The sequence below is a fragment of the Lates calcarifer genome, linkage group LG17 (assembly GCF_001640805.2).
Source record: "Lates calcarifer isolate ASB-BC8 linkage group LG17, TLL_Latcal_v3, whole genome shotgun sequence".
Classification (NCBI taxonomy): Eukaryota; Metazoa; Chordata; class Actinopteri; family Centropomidae; genus Lates; species Lates calcarifer.
In genome coordinates, this window is record NC_066849.1 from 1,268,145 (window position 1) to 1,290,111 (window position 21,967).

Genomic DNA, 21,967 nt, shown 5'->3' on the forward strand with positions numbered 1-21,967 from the left:
TACTTTCTTATGAGTGTGTCATTTAGGAATTGGCTGTACAACCCCAGCTGATCACAGAACGTGGACTGCTGTTTGAAAGACATTATATCTGGAGATTAAACCTCACAGCACTGATCAAAATCTAAAATCTATGACCCACATTATCACGGTCATTCCTTGACATCTTTCTCACATGGATACCAGTTGTCTTACTTTCAGTGTTTAGACCGTGCCGTTGTCTTCCTACAGGTGAGCTCAGTACCTGAAAAAAATGTCCCTGGGCTGGCGGCTGGAGCTGGGATGTACCAGTTGCTCCTTTAGGTGCTCCAGAGAGCAGTTGTAGACGTAGACCGGACACTTCAGTTGGCTGTTATCACTGGTGCTCTGCTGGGAAACCTGCCTGCTGAAGTGCAGATCTGCCTTCTGGGGTTCAGAGAACTGGACTCCCTCTTTTTCTCCCACATCTGGAAGATTTAGAAAAGTAGATTTAATTATTTTCATGAAGCCCTTAATGTGAAAAATACATTATGTTGATAGCAACTTCCTTTGTCCTACACTCACTGAGCATTTTATTAGGAACACCTGTACACCTGCTAATTCATGCACTTATCCAATCAGCCAATCATGCAGCAGCAGTGAAATGAATAAAATCCTACAGATACAGGTCAGGAGGCTGCAGTGGACCCAGGACCTCCAAGACCAAAACTGGAAACACGTAGCCTGGTCTGATGGATCCAGGATTTCTGCTGAGGCAGCAGATGGTAGGGTCAAGGACCCAACCTGCCCTGTGTCAACAGTCCAGGCTGCTGGTGGTGGTGTAATGGTGTGGGGAATGTTTTCTTATCTCTCTTTAGTTTAACTAGAACCCTGGACGAGAGCATTGGACTGACCTGAGACTGGGATCCCATTCTCTGTCTCTGACACTTCCCAGTTGTCCTGGTCCAGGATCGGTGAGTCAGCAGGCCACATCTGGCCCTCAGACTGAGGCGACAGCCCAGGGGACCTGGTGGTAAAATGTCCACTGCTGGAGCTCCTTTGCAGTTTACTGACCAAACTGAGGCTGGACTCAGACCTCTCTGGCCCACTGGTGGAGCCAGACAGGGTGTCGGCCTGGGATTTGTTGCTGGGAGTCAGAGTGTCATCCTCCTGCATGCTAATGGTACTCTGAGGCTCTGTCTCCAGCCCTGTGGTCATCAACATCAGAACATCTGCAAAACGAATACAGTATGCACATTTAACTTTTTGCATTTTGAGAATGTGTTTCAAACCCAGAGATGCACTTACACCAAAGAAAACCGAGGGTTTACCTGTGAAAGAAGCAGGGAGGAAGGTAAGGAGGATCTGCTGTGGGCTGATGTACTTGGCGTAGCACCTCCACTGTGGCGTAGAGCAGCTGCTCTCCACCAGCAAGGGCTCTTCATCTACGAGGTCTGCATTACTGAAACTCTGTGGAGACGTGTTCATTGCTGTAGTTGTGAACGCTCATTAAAGGAGCAGCACATATACATGTAGCTCCTGTCACAGGTCCAACTGCAGATTTCCAGTTGAAAACTATACTAAAATAATCTTATTTCAACATCCAGAGATCCACTCAAACTGGCATGTATTAGAAACAGGACTTAATTTCTGATTTTGTGTTGTTTGAGTTACAAAACCTTCCAGTAGTTCATGATACATCAAGAAGAATTCAGTATCTTTGACAGAAGCTTGCACAGTACCAGCTGGAATTAATTATTAACTCCAGTATCAGAGTGTTTAATAAGCGGTGAGAATGACATGACTCTGTTGTAGTGATGAATTAGATAATTCTGCATCTTAGGAAGCCTCTATGTAAAATTCTGCCCCAAACCCTATGATATTAGACCCAGAGTTCCCTTTCAGATTAGATGCTCAGGTAGATGTGTGTTTTTTTTAACCGTAACAAGGTCATTTGTGGCAATGGGGCAAAGCCCAAAGTGTGGCTTCAGTGGCATTCTATGGGAACTTTGAAATGAATATAATTCTGGATTAATGCATGACAACCCTCAGTTACTACTGTTATTTATCATTATTCTATGATAAAGGTAAATGGCGTTTTCATTGCTCTCGGCTGGAGAGGAGTCTATGTAGCAATAGCTACACATGCCCAGACTCTTTGCTAATGAAAGCACATGGTACACATCTGATGCCAGGTGGGGCTGACTGTCTGCTGCAAAATATATACAGTCATGAAAATACAGTACTGTGCTCACTAGTCTAACTTTAGACCTACTAGGCTTAAGACTTGAGTGTGCTTGTTTTAATGAATGGGATTACCTGTAAAGTGCTGGTGGAGCCCATCACCTCTTTGCTGCTGCCAGTGGTGTGGAATGATGTCATAGTGTCCTGTCTGTCAGGAGGCTTCACACACTCCTCTGACAAAATACAAAACATAAGAGGTAGAAACATTGGAAGAGACAAAGAACATCTCTCTGTATCTGATAAACCTGAATACCACAAGACATATGTCACCACCTAAATAGGGAAATAAACCTTTCACAAAGTCACATACACTGGTTAAAAGAAGAGCTGAGATGAGATGTGGACACATGTACTGACCTTTAATAACAGGTAAAGAGAAAGGAGCGACATGGCCGTCTCGGTCTCGTTCTAAAATGTGGTGCATGAAGGCGATGTGGTCGCTGTCAGCTAATGGGATCTCTCTGTCACTGAGCTCATGCTCCAGGCTGCTGTGGAAGAGGCTGAGCAGGAGCTCATTGGGAAGACAGGAGGAGCTGTGAATCTGCTCCTCATTCTCCACCACTGAGGACAAAAAGATGAAGACACACATGACAACAAGGAACAAGGAAGTATTCCCTGGTTTTTCCTTTACTTTCCCAGATTTAACCACTCTACAGTGCAATAGAACAACAATTTATTTCATGATGGATGTGTATTGTTCTTATTGCTGAAGTACACTGTGCAGCTATACTGTATGAGCACAGTACCTGTACTGAATGTGAGGAAGAAGAGTTCAACCTGCTGGCATTTTGGGAGCAGCTGAATGAGGTCAAACTGAAAAGGAACCATGTGAATGCTGTCCTCAGAGGCCAGAGCTTCTCCTGCACACACAGAGAATCCCAGTCACTGAGACTACACCTTTCCAACAGGGCAATACACACATTTTATATTACAGAGGATGCACAATTTGACAGCCAGTAGCAGCAGGGGATAAGTATTAGTGATTATTAGTCAACACATACACACTCAGCCATATGTCTATTTGTTGACCTATGCTCACGAGTAGTAAGACTCTATTTTTAAAATATTACTTTTTAGTTGACTCTGCTGAGTGGATGGAACAGATATGCTGTTTTCATTTACTAATTAATGTGCTTTTTTTATTAAATGAATTGTAAATAAAGCCCAACACTTCCTCCCACATTAAATAACTGGACTTGACATCTATGAGAACACCTCACATACTGAATAATGTGAAAACATGTATGTACTGCTTATGTTCTGATAATTGGTAAACCAGCTTATATGGGCTGTGTGTGACCACTCGGTAGTGAGAGGTCATCATCAGTCGTCCCTTTACAAGACACATGTTCACACCCTCAACACTGTCAGATCCAATGTTTGGATGTGCATTTGCCTCCTGGTGATTCTAACATTAAAAGCCTGCCAAGAAAAACGGAGCATTACACCCTCTGAGCTGCTTGAAGGCTTTTAATGTAAAGCATCTGTGCATCTGTTTCACTGAGAACACTAAAAAAAAATGGAAAACTGGAAGCAAGTAAAAATGAGTCAGTGAGAACAGTATTTCTAGTAGAGCAGGGGGAGTGGTGTGGTGCTGTGGAAAGGTACATTTAGGGTTTGCAGTAACCAAGGAGCAGGAAATAAAAACCTGTTTGTATTACCTCTCACATCCCTCAGTCCAGCTGGTAGTGAGCAGACCTGGTCCTTATTCTGACACAATTGGCTCAAATATTCAAAGGTCATCATGGTGGACATACAGGCCAGATCCCTTGGGAAGATCTATAACAACACAGTGGATCACTATTTAACACAATTTTATACTTCTTAAATACAAATAACCTTACACACAGATCATTTTTGTGACAACACACTACAGTAAAGATATTTGTCTTTACAGAGATTTACACTGTTACTCCCAGACTGTGGACAGACTATCACTCTGGGACTAGCTGCTGTATAAGATAGTTATACACACTGCTTGTGGAATCTCCTGGTACTTGAGGCCTTGGAAGTGGCGATGCTGGTCCATGCAGTTCATCACTGTGCCACTCTGTGGTTCTACCCAGCACTCTGTCACAAGGTTCAGCTCTGTGTCCATGTCTACAGCCTCCACCTCTGTGTCATTGTCATCATCAGTGGAGAAGCTGGAGTCCCATGAAGTACGAAAGACAGCAGGATTAACAGATGTCCCTTTACAGCTCAACCAAACCTGTATGAAATGTCTTTCTGGTCTCACTTCAGACCCCAGAATCACAGCACACATGTTTGAACATTTGAACCAGACTCAGGTTGACCAACATCGGTTTCAGCCTCCAATGTCACCTAATGCTGCTCATGGTGGGAACTGTTGGGTCTCATTTTGTAAATATAATCATATAAAGTACAGTCTAGACCTGCTCTATATGAAAAGAGCCTTCAGATCATTTGTACTGTGATTCTGTCCTAGGTAAATAAAACTGACTTGATTTGTTCAGTCGATGAAATAGATCAAATGTTGTGTTGTCAACCAATCAGAGCTTTGCTGACAGAGATAAGAAGGAGCATGTCATCTTCCAGTATTGCTAGCAGGTTACTTAGCTACATCCATGGAAACCAGAGGCAGAAGAATGCCTGAATAAGGTGGACACGGTTGAACAGGTTGTTGTGTGAGTCAACTTTCAGGAACAAAGGCTCTCAGATTGTGATATGTCTTTGAATGTAATGAAGAATGTTAACTGCTTCAAGCAACTGCTGCCACAGCTTCCATGTCAACTGAAACTGTGAGAGCAGGACTGATACACCCCCCCCCCTCCCAAACAGAAAATCTATGTCAGAGTGAAACAGAAGAGCAATTCTCTCTTATCAGGATAAGCAATACTGACGAATTCAATCTGACCACAGTGTTTAAAATAAGGCGTTCTATGCAGATGACTGCTGTCAGTCTTACCTGTCCTTAGTGGAGGTAGAGTGAGGTGGAAACAGGATGTACTGAACAATGCAAGAGTGACTCTCTCTGTCTGTGTGTCCTGACATCCCCTGAGGATTGAAATTCAGTTCAGACAAAACAAATTAGGACCACCAGTATTACCACACACAGCTGTACTGAAGATACAACCAACCAAATGGTGTAAAAAGAAACCTTCATCTCTTCATGTTCGGAGAGACTTGATGTCCTTCTCTTCTTTACCTTCATCGGCAGCTCGATCACCATGTTTACGATGCCTTCTCCACTGGCGGCAAAATGAAAGCCTTCTGATAGGCGGATGCTGCATAAACATCAAGAAAGCTTGTCAGGCAACAACTTCCACAAAGCTGCTTATCTCTCATTAAACCAACCCAGCTGTGTGTCTTTTGGCATCTATGAACCAAACAGTGCTGAACAAGTTATTATTCTGCACTGATGAAATAAGAAGCCTAAGGTCACATTTGTATTTACTGTAGTTACTGTTCAACTGTTTAGTCAAGTCTGTTGCAATGCACCACTGAATGTATGTAATGTACTAACAACCTGTGTATATAATATCAAGACAGGCTGCTTTCAGACACTAGTTTATTAAAACAAAACCTTAGATTATCATCCACTCAAGTAGTGAACACAACATCCCTGTAAAGTATCATTTAAACTATTCAAATAATGACCAGGTCTTTAATAACAGTGTCAAGGAGGAATAAGTAAGGTACGTCCCTGATTAGAGTGTTAAGTTACTGTCAATAAAATGCAACATTTCCAGTTAAATTAAAGGTCCACCTGAAAAGGGTAGGGCCATATCCCTGTGGCTGCTTGGGAGATTTTATTGTGAGACATCTGCAGGAAGTCTTGAGTTTCATTGACAACAACTTAATGGTATTTGTATAAAAAAGTGACTGAAAATAGTTAGTGTATGAAAACAGCACTGGACCATATCAAAGATAAATTTTCATCTTGCAACAAAGTTTTTTCTGATTCAGATTTTTGTCAGAGAATAGAAGGTGTGAGCATCAGGGTGGTGAGTAATGATGGAATTAGTGCTGTGGAAATAAACAGTATATTGACTTTATGGAGAATTTCACCCAAATACTATAATACTGAGTGGGAAACAGCACGCCCTCGGTGTGCTTGACACTGAAGCCCCCATGCATATAAACTCCAGATAACTGACAGACACACAGGCAAATTGGTTTGTTTTCTGAACAAAGTCAAAGTACTACATAACAAAATCAAAATGTCATAAGGCAAAGTGTGTGAACTCACTCAGAGAGCATGGACAGGATGTGAGCAACGGCCTGCATAGCCACAGCTGCTCCTTGGCTGCTCTGTACGGCCCACACCCAGCGCTGGTGCAAGAAGTAACGGGACAGAGAGGCCAGGGTGGAGGAGGCTGTCCGGTTGGCTGCCATGCTGAGGGGCACGGCACTGTTGCAGGGCTGCAGAAAGTTCTCCATGTTTAAAATGAAGGGAGTCCTGAAGTCCAATGGCAGCTTCTCATACCTGCAAAGCATCCATGGTTCATTCCAATACAATGTGCTCAGCTGTCAGTCTCCTTTCACACACAGGATACACTGTTAGAGTCTGTTTACACATTACAGTTATTGGCTAGTAACTGGTTACAACAGCCAGTTGTAACCAACTTTTGATTTAGGATTTCTAACAATGCAAGCAATATTTCTAAAAGGCGAGAAACATGACAGATCACAAACTTGCATGTGCCAAATGTCCTGTAAACATTCCAAAAAACGTTGAAACAATTGTGACACAGCCTGGCTCCTGCTGTGCAGTTACGATGACCTGCTATCACATACGCTGACCTTATGAGCAGCTTCTCCAGGGGCTTATTGAGGACCACCACACAGGGTCTGTCTGACAGCGCAGGTTTGGGAGCAGGGATGGAGGGAGATTTGGATGGAGAGGGATGGCCAACAATTTTCCTCTTGGTCTTGGGGGTCACCTCTTTGTTCTGAACACGGTGAGGGAAACGAAGTTTGAGGATCTGTTCTCGCAGCTCATCCACAATCTGTAGACAAACACAAATATCATAATGGGTTACCAGGTGTTTGGACCTAAATGCACCTGATCTCTCTTGGAGAGAGTATTTAAACAAAGTAAACAAAGGTGCACTTGCTAACTATTTCCAGAGTATTCAACTCCATCTCCTCTCATGGCCCTCATCAGCTAACTAACATTTCCACGTTCACAAAGACAGACTCAGTTTCAGAGTGTTCCTGATACTACATTCACCCTCAGTACCTTGTTTCTAACATGGGCTGGTGTACCGATAGGGAAGCCAAGACGCAGCACCATGCAGGGCGTCTTGGAGATGAGACGGACCAGGTAGAAAGACGTGGGAGGCTGGTCAGATGAACTATGGAGACAGAAGTCATTCATTAGTCATTAATTTGTTAAATCTTTTTTTTTTTCAGGAACTTAAATATTTTTCAACATCAGTTTCTCATTTTAAAGATCAGAGTGCTGTGATTATAGGCAGTGGTGTCCCACCGTAATCTGCTTGCAACATCTTGGCCTTAAATTTCATGTGGACATGATTTGTGAGCACTTTAACAAAAGCATAGTTTTTTCCTTGACAAGATTGTTGGATCACAACTGATACTGGTGTTTCTGTTGTCTCACCTGTATATGAGTTTAACATATGAATAACCCTCCACCAGCACAAAGCTGCTCCAGTCCCTCAGCAGTGATGTCAGGGCAGAGTGGGAGATACGACACTGAATGGTGCTGTAACGTCCATTGTTTCCAGCTGTGTGCAGGTGTTTGGGGACAGGCCTTGGGGAACAATGTTTTTAATGTAATGACAGACTGACAGAAGAAAACAAGCTGTCTGTGCAATAGGTAGAAAGATATATAGTATAGATAGATATATAGATATATAGATAGATATTATCACTTGATACACCTCTATGGACCAACATCCACACAACCACTGTCTTTTCTATCTAGTCTATTTGGTATCAGTGAGGCTGTTACCTACAGTCCAGGCAGTGCAAGTCACCTTTAATCATAAAACACAACTATAGGTTTCTCACATGTCATGTTCAAGGATGATGGCGATACGATGCATGTGGAGCCATCTCTGCCAGAAGTTGGCGTCCATGGAGAGGATGGGCTTCCAGTAGGAAGCAAATTGGGACTGAGGGGAGTCTTTGGATCCACTGTGCTGCAAGGACAGGACCTGGAAACAGAGATTACTCAGTTGAAGGAGGTATGCAAACAGTAGAAAAGGAGAGAGGATACAAGGATTTTAAGTCCAACTTCATCACCATTAATTGAGAAAGGCAGATCAGCAGTGTAAAATTCAGTGGTCATCTGTGTCAGCAATTTCCTAAAACAGTTGCTGGGTGTGGTTTTTAATCAAACACACAGATTCTACTGGGCAGCAGGACAGTGTGTGCATGGCACTGAGTCAAAATAAACTACAGTGTGTGTTCATGGGGATGAGGGAACATGTCATCAACAGTGTTGATCACTGTAATACAATGAAGATCGCACGACATATCCTTTAATGTCACTTTCTCTTGACCAGTTTTTTTGACATCTGTAAAGCTACTTCAAACAGCAGCAGCGTCTGACACCTTGCTACTTTAAGGCCATTCAGTAACATGAGAAGGCTTCATAAACCTGAGGTGGCAAGTGCTTTAGATTCTGTATTTTTCTACATACAGCTTAAAGCCATTATGTGGAGAATTCCATTCTCAGGTACTTTCAGATGGTAGTACCAAAAAATACAGTTTACATCACTATATTCAACACTGAGTGGCTTTCATGAAAGATGTTCAGTCATTAACTATATAAAGATGTACAGTTTTCATTTAAAAAAGCTAACACACTCAGTATTTAGGTAATGCTACACTGAAGATGAGTGGAGTTGTCCTGGTGAAGGATGAAGAGTAAAGGTGTGTACAGTACCGGAGTGGTAGAGCCTGGGGGGATGTAGAACAGAGGAACTCCGTTTTTGGTGCTCTCAGGAATCATGTAGTTCTCAGGAATTGAATTAAATGCCTGGAGATGCACCAACATCTGATCAGTCTGGTTGATGCTGAAAGGACGCAAATTAATTAGTAAACATGTAGTTAGTAAACAATGCATCCAGCAATCAGTCTCTATCAAAACACTGTTACTATTTCAATGTTCTACATGTTGGAGAAAATGAGCAGAACCTCCACAGCTTTTTCACTGGAAATCATATTTTCCTCCTCCAGACACAGATGCTGTACCTCTGTAGTGTGTTCCAGAAGCGACGGATGACGGAGGTGCGGTACGGGCTGGTGATGGGTTTCCTCTGGGTGCAGCTGATGTCATGCAGGATGTCATAGCTTCCCTCCATCGTCACCTCCACCCTTGTGGTTCTCTTGGCTGGGTCCAGTGGCCAGGAGGCGGCTGCCAGGTACTCGATATGCATGTTGTGTTTCCATAACAGCACTAACTTCACCTCCAGCTGTGTCCCACCTTAAGAAATTAGGAGCTTCATTATCAACAAGAATCAAAGGTCTAACACTGCACTATACTGCTGAGCTATTTGCTCTTGGACATTTCAAATATCTGAGACAGATTACCTTTGGTGAGGCTGATCTCTCTGATGGTGTAGCCCTCTCTCAGACGCACAGACACTACGCTGATTAAATGAGCATGGACTTCCTTCTCTGTGTGCTTCTTCCTCCTCATGACCAGGGCGGGGTTTCCACTGGCTGACACCAGGTGCTCATTGAACAGTTTGTGCTGGGAAACTACAAAACAGTGAAGTAGTTGGTACGTTGGCCTACTAACTTTCATTGTCATCGTAGTCATCATTATCATCATCAGTACCAATAAAAACCATTCTCTGATACTAGAAACTAATGTCAGTGGAACCTAAAACAAGGTAATGAAAATGCCCTAAGCCATTAATTCAATATGTATAAAACAAATATATAAACACATTTTACAAAAGCTTTGTCCCAAAACTGACAAATGTCTAAAGTGAGCTCCTTCAGTAGGATAGTGGTGGTAAAGTTCTACATTTTTACTTCAGTTCAGTTGATCTAAAACGGTCATATCTGAAGAATAGGTAATTATTAATCAGTTACCATTAATGGCAATGGTAATTATCATGGACCTAGAAATTGTTATTATTATTGTTTATTTTGCAGATACATGATATTTGTCTTCCAAACACTGACATGTACTTCATTTGCAGATGACACACGTTTATTCTGTTTCATAATAAATTGTATTGAATTACAATTTGGGCTCAATTGCCTGTTTTGTTGTGTTCTGTTTGTATAAATACCATATTTTACCACATCTTGCAACATTTTTTTTAGGGGGGGGTGGTATAATTCAAGGCTGCAAATTTCTATGCAGATGCATTAGACTCGCCTCTATCCATGTGGCAGGGTAGGGGCAGAGACACAGACAGACTCTCTCAGTCAAGTAATAACCTACAAACAGTCTCAGTTTCTAAACTTGAACTATGCATAGCTGTCTCACCACAGAAGTACTCTGAATTCATAGACTCAGGGGTCTTGAGGAAGGAGTAGGTTAAGAAGGCCTTGTGGTAGGCATTCATCTCCTGACTATTCAGGTCCACTTCAGGGCAGCTGGGCAGGTATGAGCCAAAGGTAGCTAATGAGATGAACTTCATCAGCTCTACATTGGGGATGTATCCAAAGCTGCAGTCATAGGAGTATGCACCGCCAACCTGGACAAGGTCAAACACAAATCAAAGAAGAGCAGTCAGACTCCTCAGTGTAGGAGATTCTAAATGTCTCATCCAGTCTGAATCAAGATTACAGAATCATTTTCATTATCATCATTTCACATTACACTTGAAAAATGAGGCTGCATCACTAACAAACATCCAGATATTATTTACCTGCACAAAGGAGCAAGCAATGGTTCCACTCCTGAGCTGGTTCAGCAGGGTTTCACACACTGCTACATCAGGAACACTGGTCACTCCATCTGTGATTATAATGATACCTGGAACACACACACACACACACACACACACACACACACACCACACACACACACACACACACACATTTTAAATCAATAATAGCATCTTCTAATTAAGTGTGATAAAAGTCACACAATGTGCTTCTACTATGTAAAAGATGTACTCCTAACTGATGCACTTTAGGCTGTTGTTTTCTGTGTTAACGGTCACCATGACTCTGCTGTTTTTCACTCCAGTGAAAAATACTGGTGAGGTGAATGAGAATTATAGCCTGAGTTACACAGATAATTAGAGAGTGAATTCTTGTTTGAATGTGAATGAATGTTTGTGTTAGAACTTCGACCACCAAAATCCACTCAGTTCATCATTGAGCCCAAGTGAACATTTGTGCCAAATTTCCTGAGATATCATGTTCACAAGAATGAGACAGACAGACAACCCAAAAACATAAAGCCTGCAGCCATGGATGTTGCCGGTGCAGAGGCAGAAAAATGGCAAAATGGGATGTAGAGAAGCTGCAGATGCAGTGGCTTCCCAGTCAAAGGCCAAGAGAGAAAGACTGGACTTATTCAATAGGAAACTAGCAACTCAGTAAAGGAGGAACTCCTAATTCTTTACACAAGCCCTTGTTCAAGAGCCTAAATGACAATGTGGATACATCAGGCACACCTACCTGCACTGGAGTTTGGAGGCAGCAGCTGAAGGGCCAGGATGCCCTGGCGTACCATGCTGACCAGACCCATATCAGCTGACACCATGGAAATGCCTGGCTTCCTGTGGGGCTGGTTGTCTGGGTTGTTGCTATGGAGACCTGAGTTTTGGATTGGCTCCACAGACTAAAGGCACAGGAAGAAAATAAATACAAAGTGAATTTCTTCAACATTCAAGACCAGAGAACACCTTTACACCAAGTCTAAACTTAAAGACCCACTGAAGATGCAACATTTGTCCCTATTCTATCAAAATGCTGGCATATCCAGTTGGAAGGAACTGTGGGATTCATCAGTATATCAGGATACTCGACTGCTAGCACCAGTTATGCCCATAAGGTGGGAATTCTTGTGGACTTTTCTTAATGTGGACAAATGCAAATTGCAAAACCAAAATCAACAATGTGTTCATCTGTCTCTCAGTTCTTTGGCTCCACGATGCTGTCTGCTGTCTGCTCATTGGCTCCTACTAAGGACATAAAGAGCTGGTCACTGTAGTATTCCTCAAACAAACATTGACTGCTTTGGTCCAGACTGAAACATCTCTTCAACTATCAGATGGAAACTCAGTGTGGGATTGAGTCAGAATAAACCTGTGTGTGTGTGTGTGTGTTCATGGTAATGAATGATATCTAGTGCAACAGTGTGGCTCACTAAAATAAAACAATAAATTTGATACACATAGAATACTTCATTGCTGGTTTGGGTCTGCACATGGGATTTGTTGACGGTTATATAAATGTAGAATATCACCAGCCATATTCACTAAGACTTCAGAGAGGCTGATACAGGTGATGTTGATATAAATATATATATATATATATATATATATATATATATATATTTTTTTTTTTTTTTTTTTTTTTTTTTAATGAGATCTGTTGTTTCATCATCTTGTCTCATCTTCATAAAATGTTTAAAGTGCAGTGTAAATGCTGTTCATGTGCACTTGCCTGTTGGTGCTGCTGATGTAGGACTTCTGCAATGTTGCTCTCCACTGCTCTGAGCTGCTGATAGATGTGATGCATGAAGTCATCGAGGTCCGTCTTATCAAGCTGACAGCCCTGCACCAAAACCTGCAGGGGGAGTCAGAGCTGTCAGAGGACTGAAACAACATCTGCACTGGCTTTATGTATCACATGGAAACAAATACAACATGTATGTAAAGTCAGTGTTCTGCACTCAGAACAACACACCATGTACGTATAATAATATGAGCCTATTCCTACTGAAACATCAACCAAAACGAGGACAATCCTAAAGACTATTTCACTGCACTTAGGTTCAGTTTAGTTTAAGACCAGTTAAAATAGTTTCTTTTGAATAAGATTTCATGTTGTACAGTTGGCATATAAGAAATAGAGTAAAGTAACTGTGATCTGACTATAAATGGAGGAATCTCTGTCTGTCTTTTGATTTTCTCAACAACCGCTCATCCGACCGACTTCAAACTTTGTGGGTATATTGTTGAGGACCCAAGGTTAGGTTATTTGGGTAAAAAGTTTCAAACAGCATTGCTCTTCATGTTATTTTATGTGACGGAAAAGGCGGAACTACAGTGCAGCACCCAGACAGTTTACAATGCATATGTGCACAAGGTGGAACTCAACTGTGACAGCAAAAACTATAAAACAATATTAATTTCAAAAAAATTCAGTTTGCTTTAGAACAGTTTTTTACAGTGTAGTATGAAGTTATTCTCTAAGACATTCATATCAAGGTAGCTGGGTCTCTTTTTGCAAAACGTGAGTAAGAAACAAAAACAGGATGACGTTTAAGCTACTGTCCTGAGACCTGATGGGAAGTGAGGCCAATAATCGAAGAATACGCCAAGATGGTGATGAAGATCTTAGGCTTGAAAAGCTGATCAGTTCCAGGGACTTTGAATGGTTGAGACAGACCAGCCAGACACTTTGACAAGGCATGAAAAACCTCATCGAAGATCATCTCTCCTGTGCTGTCATCCTGCAGAACAGAAAACAAAACACACCTCAAATACAAATTAAGAATTCATTTCCACACTCAGTCAGTAATTTCTACAGCACCAGTTTTTTTCAGATAGAGGCTTTGCACTGTACTGATATATACACAACACCAACAGCTGTGAAACTGTAACATTAACAAAGAAGTATATGCTGCTTTGTATTACCACAATGTCTCTCATGTCTGCCTCTGCTAAATGCTCCACTATATCCACTATACCAGCTGCTGCTCTGACTCTGTGTGTGTGTATGTGTGTGTGTGTGTGTGCTGCTGGTCAGTGGGTTTATCAGAGCTTTTTCACTGAAAGCAGCTGTCAGTAAGTCAACCGTTAATAAGTCAATAAAAAGGCAACTGCAGTGTTGATGATGATTCTTTGTGAATTTATCACCCAGTACAGTAGTACTTTGACACACTGATAAAACAAAAATATCTGATCAATGCAGCTTTAAAGAATTGTGATCAAAATCTGCAGAGAGATTTAATAGTTGCAAAATAGACTAATCAGTTTTCTCTGATGGACATAATTGATTTGAACACTTTTTCTAAATTACCTCAAACATACCTGGCATAGCTGTTCTGAAATGTCTCGCTACCTATCTGCCAACACACGGCCTATGCCAGTTCCAGTACACATAAAACTGAATGGACTTCTCCATGAGGCCTCAGTTATACTCTCCTGTGAATACACACAGGGACAGCTAAGGGTGTAGTGCTCCCTTAATTACCTTAATTTGATGGTAATGGAACATGTTGATCTCATGTCTGAATAACCACCTCATTCTCATCATTTTTATGCAAAAAGCATGACAGCAATCTTACTGTCAGACCTGTTACAATTTGAGAAACACTTTTAACAGGACACAGGTGTGGACTGCATGGTGCCAGGTTAACAAAGGCTGCTGCAACACAAGATTAAACAGCAAGAGAGAGAGATTATAATGTCCTCTTCCACCTTTTAAGATCACTGTAATACATTTATTAACTTGATCTAGAAAGAAAAGAATTAATTTTCTATGAAACACTGAAGAATGTAATCAAGGTTGTCTTATAGTTGGGCCAGTACAATAATTAGTCAGTCACTTGCTTTATTTATATTGGTAATTAGCACCGCTAATCATCATCATCATATCACAGTGCACAACTGAGTGTTTGGTTGTTTGTTTTCCAGGTTTACCTTGACCTGTTGACCATAATCATCTGCATGAGGCTGCAGAGAGGAAGAGGAGTGAAACAGCTGAAGATGGTAATGACACTGAATTCTATCACATTCACACACACTACATCACACACAAAGAGCACACTCTGGGTCAGTTCTAATGTAGATGCCTGCAGCCCTCAGCACTAATGTGTATGTGTTTATTACACATATAACACATCACCAGGTGACAGGGAAGTGTATCACCTGTCTGAAATATACCAGCTCTCAGTACATTTAACACACACTGGATACCACTCTTCTAATGCCACTCTGAAGTGATCCTAAGCGTACTCTGTGATTCACTGTGGTCCAGCACCACACAGGTCCAGGTGTTGAAGCTAATAAGCTGCTTTTAGGACCAATAGTCACAGATCTGAGGAGGTTAAAGTCTGTGACCTGCTCCAGTCTTGCTTATAAGACATATAAGCCTATGAGACCTCTCAGAGTTTACACACACCTGTGGTGCAAACACAACACACATCAGGAGTTAACTTCACCAGAAGAATTAAGGATTAAGGATTAAAGTGGACTGTAGATTAAGACAAGATTGAACTATTAACTACAATAAAGTTACTAAGCTACTTACATGACTCAACATCCTGAAGATGGCATTATTAAAATAATTAAAACTTTTATATTTTTATATTTTCTCTTAGGTTAGGCCATGTGGTTAGGTGCTTTAATTCATTTATTTTGATACTTAAATGATCTAATCCTTTCTTTCCATTTCTTTTACCTCTGCTCAGTTTTTGCATGAACAAGACAAATCAAACAAGAGAATCTGAAGCAGCTCAGTGCTTCTGCAATGTCTTCATGTGTACTGGATTTAGATACCTGTCTTTTTTTCATTCCCTTAATTATCTGTCTTAATTTTGTCATATCTCTGGTTTCCAAACCTGAGTCACTTGATTCATCTTTATTTTCTGATTAAACAGAGAAATAAGGGGAAAAAATAACTAAGTACTTTATTTCATGGAGACAGACTTCACATCAGAATTGTTATTAAAACCACTTTCTTTTTTATACTACATACAACATTGTATGTTTTCCACACTTTGATCACTGGAGGGCACTCTTCAGTGTAACGACAGTCACATTACAGAGGAGAAGAATGGTAAGAGCACTGCTTTGGGGTTCATATGTTTAAAAAGAGTGTACTCTTTATTCTTGACTGGGTTTTGTACTGTTGGGAGGGCTGAGGATTTGTACAGGGCATACTCTGATAAAACCTTAGCATAAACGTATTTCCTCAGCACACAACACTGTAATAGTTTGATCCTGGCATCAAATTATTATTCTGAGAGGATCAAAAACCAATCAAGGTTCAATCAGAGGCCACAGTGACTCAAATTTATGCTAGGTGAAGCTAAAAAGACATTTACTAGGTCAAAGACAAGGCAGAGGTTGTTGACAGACTGGCAATCAACAGAAGAAAACAACACCTAGACAGGGTGCACGCAGGCAGGCAAAAACCAGGAAGAAGTTAAAAGTCATGAGGAGAAAACCAGGTGACATAAACAACATTTTTGAACAATGACTCAGCCAAGCACAACAGCAAATGTGGCAGATGACTGGGGTAAGGAAACCACCTGTTAAACGCTGCTGGTCAATGCTCTTGACTTCTCGATTGCCTTTGGTCACTGGGGTTCCAGATCTGAGCTGCCCCGGGGACCCTGTTGTATAGTACCCGCCTTCAAGTCTAGTATTCATGTTATTTTTAACTCACTGCTGCTTACTCCACTTCTTTCCCAACACCCCAACACCCCTTTCTCTCTCTCAACAGGTGCAGCTCTCTCCATAAACTTAATCTCTGAAGCCACAGAACATGAACATAAAATCAATTTAACAAATACATGAAACCAGCTGAGAGAGAAGTAAAACTGAAACATCACTTTTTTTGTATTTGTGGTATGTGATTATTTTTAATTCAGCAGTTTAACTGTGAAAGTTCATGGGTTCTGATGGGTTTACATTGGTCCTCTTTGTAAGTATTTGGACAGTTTGGGCATTTTTTGGTTTTTCAGGCTGTGTAATTGGACACTCAGAGTTGACTAAAAGATGTTGTTTATGAGGTAGAGTTGTCTGTAAATATGTAAAGATGTGAAGATGAAACTAAAAAGAAAAGACCTATCAGAGAGATATCAAAGACGGTTGGTTTGCCAAAATCAACAGTTGAGTACTTCCAAAAAAATAACAAAAATTTAAAAAAGGCAGGTACACTACAGGAAAACCAAAGACTGATGAGCACAAGTCTTGCAAATTATTTGACTGGAAATTATTTGCAAGGTGAAGAAAACCCCTTTGTGACTTCACAGTTAAGAATGCTCTCCAGGATACCAGCGTACATGTTCCCTTATCACCGATGGACAGAACCTGACCTAATCTCCAAGGATTCACCACGACATGCAAAAAGTCAGGCTGCAGGACACTAAGACATACAAAACAAAAATGGTAGCAATAGCTAACATCCAGCTGGCCTCATACACTCAGTGCTGGGAAATTTCAGGGAAGCAACACTGTCCTCCTGTTCTTTGCCTCCAACACTCCCCCTGTGTCCAGCTATGCACATCTTGGCTCTCAGTCTCATCCTCAGCACAAAAGCAGTCTCACTGCAAACCTAACACTTTGGGTTCTGAGCTCCAGACAATCCAAAAGTCTGTCCTGATGATGGCACCGCATAACATTTCCAAGGTAATACATTTCATCCTGTTGGGACCATGAATGTTTGCACAAAATCCAACATTTGAATCCAGACCAAATTGGTGGAGTGGCCAAGCAACAGTGCCATCCATCCAGCCATGCAGCTAGCATAGTTAACCAATCACCGGGTGAGCTTAAAGACCCAAATCATAAATTTTCCACACTGGAAAATTTGAATAATGAATAGTGAATAATGAACTTTGTGCACATCAGTACACTGACTCAAAACACCAAGAACCAAATGTGTCTTACCACAATCCCTGTGGAGGGGCTGAGGTCCAGCTCGATGATGAAGCGGTACCTCCGCGCCAGGAAAGTGGCCCGAGTGGACGGCATCAACATGTAGGGGTACATGGTGGGGGAGAAATCCGGCTGCCATCCTTTCGGTAAGATGCTCAGCAAGTCCAATTCATTCTCGGAGTTCAGCTGTAAATGATGACATCAGTGGCTAATCATTCACAACATTTCTGAGGTTCAGAACAACAAGTTTTCTAAGATGGCATTTATTTATTATCAATCTATCAATTGTTCAAATGAATGCCGGAGACAGAGGCCACCAGGGTGACACTGAGATTGAATATTGGCTGACTGTTGTAACTGTTGATTTCTGTTACTCAAGTTTCACTAGCAGAGACCACTCCTCTCAGTATACACCAATGGTATTCTTGATCCCAAGTCTTCTGGGATCTTTTGTGTGAAGCATGGTTCACATCAGCAGATGCTTCTTGTCAATAATAAACTCAAAACAAATCAGTCAGTCAATCAATCAAACTTTTTTTGTATTGTACAGGTTAATATGAGGATTCACTGACTGGACTCCAGATTTGTTAACTCCTGACTCCAGTTAGCTTTTGTTAATGTCATTAGCCGAGGGGTTCACATGCTTTCTCCAACCTACACTCTGAGTGTTTGAATAATGTTTTCAGTATGGACATAAATGGTAAATGGACTGTACTTATCTAGCGCTTTTCTAGTCGTATCAACCACTCAAAGCACTTCATTCACATTCACCCATTCACACACACATTCATACAGCACTTGTTCTATACACAGCGCTCTAACTCATTCATACACCAATGCACACACACATCGGGCCGATTTAGAGTTCAGCATCTTGCCCAAGGATACGGCATGCGGACTGGAGGAGCTGGGGTTCGAACCACCAGCCCTCTGGTTGGTGGGTGACCACTCTACCTCCTGAGCCACAACCACCCAAACAATACAATGATTTGTGTGTTATTAGTGAACATAGATTGTGTTTGTTCATATTTGTAACTAGATGAATATCTGACCATATCTTAAGACAGATTTCTACATTAAGTTGACGTACTGTACTGCATGCGTGTAAAACAAGACTGGCACACCAGCAGTATAACAGTGGAGAGCAGTACCGTATCCACCAACATACCATAATGAGCAGTATGCCAGTAAAAAAGCAACATTCTACTAAACATCAACAGTGACATACCACTTCAAATATGTGCCATATCCTCAGTCACTTTTCAGTCTTAGTGCTGCTAGGCCACCATGAGGACAGAAAAGAGGTAAGAAGCAGGATAAACTCACCAGTTCAGGCTTTGAGGCTGGCCAGATGACTTGGTTAAGTTTACCAAGGAACCACGCCAGACGCACATTCCTAGAGATCCGATACTCTTCCTTCATCAGCAAGTAGATCTGGTCAGCCTCCTCCACCTTGTTAAAAGAAACATGCAGTGGCTTCACAAGGTATTCAGATCCCTTCTCTCCCTTTCTTATTGTGTTGTCGATTTAATTTTAAATAAAGATGATTGACATTTCAGACATTACAAATTTCTTAAAAATCAAAAACTGAAATCTTCCATTTTGCAAAAGTATTCAGATCCTTAATTCACCAAGCAATCATAGTTTGAATATTCTTAGGTAAGACTCTACAAGCTTTGCACACCTGGATTTCAGGTCTCTCAACAGTGTGAACTCTGGAGCATTTTTTGCCTCAAGGACTGGTCTAATATCTGTAACTTCTCCTTCCTTTTGAAATTTAACAGCTGCCATCCACCATGCTTCACTGTGATGATATTAAGCAGGCGATGAGCAGTGCCTGGTGTTTGCCAGAGAGAGTGTTTTGAGAGGTACCAAAAAGATTCAAGTCCTGTCTCAACAGGACTAGATAATCTTTTTCCTCAGAGTCCTTCACAAACTCCAAGTAGGCTGGCATGGGACTTTCACTCAAAGTGGCTTCCATCTCAATCTACAATAAAAGCCTGATTAATAGACTGCTGCTGAGATGGTCATCCTTTAGGCAGATTCTCCCATCTCTGCAGAGAACGCCTGAAGCTCTCTTAGAGTGACCATTGGGTTCTTGGTCACTTCGCTGACCAAAGCCTTACTTGTCTGATTACTTAGTTTGACTGGATGGTCAATTCTACAAAGAGACCTGGTGGTTCCAAACTTCCAAATATAGAAATGGTTTAATACCTTTGCCTCGCTATAATTTTATCATAAAGGTTTACAGAGAGTTCCTTGGACTTCATGACTTGCTACTTGTGTGCCTTACTACACTATGTCTAATCAATTAAATTTACCACAGGTGGTTCTATACACATTTTAAGGCTAATTAAAGCAGACATGATGCAGTTGAGCATAATCTGGAGTGCAACAGCAAAGAGTTAAATACCTCTATAAATGAGAGATTTCAGTTTTTGATTTTTAATAACTGATTCATAATAACTTTGTAAAAACATGTTTACAATAGTTATTATGAGTTATTAAGTGTAGACTGATGGGTGAAAATGGCAGTTTTATCCATTTAAAACTACTTTCTGAATGCACTATAGTGAAATGTCCAGATCGCAACAAACCCAACTCCAAAGATCTGACTCAGTCACTGTTGTTCAACTCATGAAAAGATCTGACAACAAATACATGGTCACATGAAGACACAATGATATGATAAACTAATCTGAGCAGTACATTACTTTTTTCTCATGTATGTAAATAGGTCAGTTTGTTGATAATGGCTTCAATACATTATGATTTAACCTCTACCAGTTCTCAATACCAATCCTAATTTTAGAATCTGTCAGTTTAAAATCTATCACTTTTCCCTCATTTGGACATATAACAGCTGCCGTGTGTATAAGACCTTTAATGAATATTGGTCCTCTTTTATTAATATAAAGCATCTTTACGGGTTATGTGTCCTAATATCAAACGTAACGTACCAGCGAAAATACATGATTACTGTTGGAGAGACATTAAATTCCTTCAATAAGCCAGCTAATTTGGTGCTGGATGAAAACTGTCTTGCCAAAGCACTAACTGGTCTACATCAACCAGATGACTGTTTTTGATCTGGTCTCGTCTAAGCACTGTGCTTACGAGCCAGAGACACAGGAAGATGTCCAAACTTTAAGGTAGCAGGAGACCTTTCCTAACTAATCATGTTAACTTGCAGCTTAGCAGATACCGCTAGCTGCTGAGCTAACGTACCGCTAACATAACTTCCTATCCGTCAGGAAATGTCAGCGTAGCTCTGTTTGGGGACTGTTTTTATGTGTGGTTCACTTTAAACAGAACTTTGTCGAGTTCTGACTATTAGGACAAATAACCAAAATGGAAAACGTGCACTATTTGTCCACACCAATGCAACCCCTGTGCTTCTTAGAGCAGATAAAAGCTAACATTACCTCATTGTCCTGTCTCTCTGCCATGCCTTGTGTAGCATACGGACTGCTGTGATGTTACCGAGCTTCACCTGGCGAATATTCACGTTAGTTTGTGCAAAATACTCTGTCCTTTTACTTGTTTATCATCAGTCTTGTCTACTAATAGGTCTTTGTAGACCAGTGTCAGTTCAGACAGATTGACAACACATAAAGTTCCGGTTACATCTTTCAAAATAAAACACGTTTAGCTGCGTAGCGCTCTCGAAATACAACTGTAAGGTTTGTGAAAATAATGTGACAGCCATTTAATTTCAAACAGCCACCAATATAAACCACAAACTACTCTATTTTCAGAGCAAGTATATCATGTCACGGTATAAGAGAGGAGTCGTGAATAAAGACAGTAATAATGGCTGAATTCCATTTAGCTGCTTGAGTGTTAGGGTCCTGACATTGTACATGCTGTCACACTGTAACTGGCATGGTTTATTGCCACAGTTGGATAGAACAGAACGATCATTAATATTATCAGTAACACCTGTACTTTTCCTGTCATGACATTTCAGAATAGAAAGATTGCAAAGACATGAATAAATAGCTTTCATAAAAGGCTGGTAACCTGTG

The 21,967-nt window shown here is 41.1% G+C and overlaps 1 protein-coding gene across 1 annotated transcript in view; it reads right to left on the reverse strand.

Moving 5' to 3' along the window:
- The window catches only part of LOC108896974 (SZT2 subunit of KICSTOR complex), a 95,294-nt gene extending 73,739 nt beyond the window's left edge, over positions 1-21,555 (reverse strand). Inside the window, 26 exon segments of the mRNA XM_051077216.1 lie at positions 242-443; positions 870-1,187; positions 1,287-1,425; positions 2,275-2,372; positions 2,557-2,760; positions 2,946-3,059; positions 3,861-3,978; positions 4,175-4,343; positions 5,126-5,214; positions 5,366-5,444; positions 6,410-6,646; positions 6,964-7,169; positions 7,403-7,517; positions 7,784-7,936; positions 8,197-8,342; positions 9,077-9,206; positions 9,385-9,616; positions 9,724-9,894; positions 10,637-10,847; positions 11,022-11,128; positions 11,782-11,944; positions 12,772-12,894; positions 13,613-13,783; positions 17,952-18,125; positions 19,266-19,391; positions 21,365-21,555. Coding sequence (XP_050933173.1) covers positions 242-443; positions 870-1,187; positions 1,287-1,425; positions 2,275-2,372; positions 2,557-2,760; positions 2,946-3,059; positions 3,861-3,978; positions 4,175-4,343; positions 5,126-5,214; positions 5,366-5,444; positions 6,410-6,646; positions 6,964-7,169; positions 7,403-7,517; positions 7,784-7,936; positions 8,197-8,342; positions 9,077-9,206; positions 9,385-9,616; positions 9,724-9,894; positions 10,637-10,847; positions 11,022-11,128; positions 11,782-11,944; positions 12,772-12,894; positions 13,613-13,783; positions 17,952-18,125; positions 19,266-19,391; positions 21,365-21,388 — 4,019 coding nt within the window. The 5' untranslated portion in view covers positions 21,389-21,555.
- Between the last annotated feature and the right edge of the window lie 412 nt (positions 21,556-21,967).